This window comes from Lampris incognitus, chromosome 3, assembly GCF_029633865.1.
Source record: "Lampris incognitus isolate fLamInc1 chromosome 3, fLamInc1.hap2, whole genome shotgun sequence".
Lineage (NCBI taxonomy): Eukaryota > Metazoa > Chordata > Actinopteri > Lampriformes > Lampridae > Lampris > Lampris incognitus.
The window spans coordinates 72,003,142-72,005,638 of NC_079213.1; the positions used below are offsets into that span (position 1 = coordinate 72,003,142).

The 2,497-nt window shown below is 40.7% G+C and overlaps 1 protein-coding gene across 1 annotated transcript in view; it reads left to right on the top strand.

Annotated features, from left to right (window-relative positions):
• The window catches only part of mylk4b (myosin light chain kinase family, member 4b), an 8,652-nt gene extending 7,231 nt beyond the window's left edge, over positions 1-1,421 (top strand). Inside the window, exons 10-13 of the mRNA XM_056276795.1 lie at positions 202-272; positions 376-504; positions 1,011-1,242; positions 1,377-1,421. Of these exons, the coding sequence (XP_056132770.1) occupies positions 202-272; positions 376-504; positions 1,011-1,242; positions 1,377-1,421 (477 nt within the window). The remainder of the gene's footprint in view (positions 1-201; positions 273-375; positions 505-1,010; positions 1,243-1,376) is intronic.
• The last annotated feature ends 1,076 nt before the right edge of the window (positions 1,422-2,497 follow it).

Genomic DNA, 2,497 nt, shown 5'->3' on the forward strand with positions numbered 1-2,497 from the left:
GATTGATTGATTGATTCCCCAACATTGGTTTTAACCGGTTGATCTCCACTTTTATATTTAATTGTTTGACCGTATTGGTTTTATACTCGTGCCAGTTTTGCCCTTTAACACAAATTCTGTTTCTCTGTTCTGCCTGTTGTTGAATTTGGTTCACTCCTGTACTTTGGATGTGCATTTCACTTAACTGGTGTCCCCTTTCAGCCGGAGAACATTCTGTGTGTTAGCAGAGCAACGAACAAGATCAAAATCATTGACTTTGGCCTCGCCAGAAGGTAAGCTCTATATGCAGAGAATATAGCTTTCTCTCTGTCTTCTCAGGCCACTACTCATTCTTGCATTTCTTATGACTGTGGCTCCTCTTTTTTTCCGAGACAGGTATAAACCCAGAGAGAAGCTAAGGGTAAATTTTGGCACACCTGAATTCCTGGCTCCAGAGGTCATCAATTATGAATTTGTTTCATTCCCTACAGACATGTGGAGTCTGGGTGTGATCACTTACATGCTGTAAGGCTCTCATGGATGCTAGAAAGCACTCTCTCTCACACACACACACACACACACACACTTGAAGATGATGATGACACACTTAATAAGTGTACATTTGTTTGCATAGCAAGAAACCTATATGCACTTCTGAAGTGTGGGGGATAAAAGTTAGAAGTTCACAACAATAGGACTTTTGTTTCTTTTTATCATTTAGATACAGCAATAGAGCAAAAATACAGTTTAAAGAAACAGAATAAATCCAAGTTAAAGAACAGCCCTGTGTTGACGTATGAGATGTTCTCATGGGGATATGAAGATAAAGGAGTGAAGTGTCTTCCCTCTGACCATCTGATTTGAATTAGCTTTTTGATGGACATGTTGCTGAAGTTAAACTGCCTCAAGTGGTGTAACAGACCTGTTTGCTATTTTATTCTCTCCTGCACAAGCAGGGTGGCTATTATAGACCCCCCCCCCCCAAACACTGAACTGTGCCCCTGAACCTGGTGTCCTCTTTTCTCCCCTAGGCTTAGCGGTTTGTCTCCATTCTTGGGAGATGATGATAACGAGACACTGAATAATATTCTGGCCTGCCAGTGGAACTTTGAGGAGGACGAGTTTTTAGACATCTCTGAAGAGGCTAAGGACTTCATCACCCGTCTCCTGGTGAAGAGTAAGAGCTGGAGGATGAGTGCAGCAGAGTCCCTCAGACACCCATGGCTCTCAGACCCGAGCCTGCACTACAGACTGCATCAGAAGGTAGAGTGAAAATACAGCATTGTTTATTTACGGAGCATTCTCATTCAAAGGGGTCTCCTATCACAGATTGAGATAGGTAAGCATAACCAGCAGTCTTACTTGGAATGTGCTAATCTTTGCACTTTTCCATGCAGAAAAATAAGTGCCACTCCACACACGCCCCTCCTCCAGAGAGCTAGACAGGTAAAAGCAAGAACATTTTATCTAATCTAATCTAATCTAATCTAATCTGATCTGATCTGATCTGATCTGATCTGATCCAATCCAATCCAATCTAATCTAATCTAATCTAATCTAATCTAATCTAATCTAATCTAATCTAATCTAATCTAAATCCTATTGTTTTGTATTTCCATTGCAGGATTACTGTGAGGCCCATGGCAAACCTTCTGACAATTTAGAGGCATGGTGCCTAACACTGGACCAATGCAGCTGTACAAAATGGCTACTGGAAGACTACTCTGCCTTGCATCCTGACATTAGTTTAGCATCACCGCTCATACTTCTGACCTGGGATGGTAGAGTCTGAGGCCCGCAGGAGGTGGCGGGCAGAGTGACACCACCTCTACCTCCAAGGTCATGACTGTCAGTTACCATCTGGTTACTTAACTGTATAATAGTATGGTCCGGCTGAATTGATAGTATCTTTATAATTGTACCAGTCAAGGCAAAAGAGTGACCATGTTAACTGCATCACAGTTAGTCATCTATGGCGTTATAGACTGAAGGCTCTGGCCTACATTACTTCTCCAACTGTATAACCTATTAAGGAAAAAAAAATACACTCGCTGTGATTCTAATGAACAGTGAATAAAGTGAGGGATGGCGACTATGTTGCCTCAAATGGCAAATCATCTGTCTAGCATAGGTGAATCATCATAAAATGGTTATTCTTCTGTAAAGTACATTTATATCACTGTAAAAGTTTAGTTCACATTGTCCCAGTATGCTGCATGTTATGCACTTTATGACATATTTCTCTGAGATACAACCAACAAAGCACAAACCTTCTGTTTTGATTAAAATTATAAATTTTTGTCAATTTAGAGCTCTACTTACCTTCTATAAACAAGTCTTAGAAATGTATCAGTCTTTCTTTGTTGCAGGCCTATGATACAAATGCATATTAAACTTGGCCTCCATCCAGCGTTGGATCTAAGTTTACTGGAGCATTTGATGAAGACTGGTCAGGTTTTGATACATAAGACATCGCTAAGTCTACTATTCCCTCAGAATGAGAGAGTTTCTCAGAATG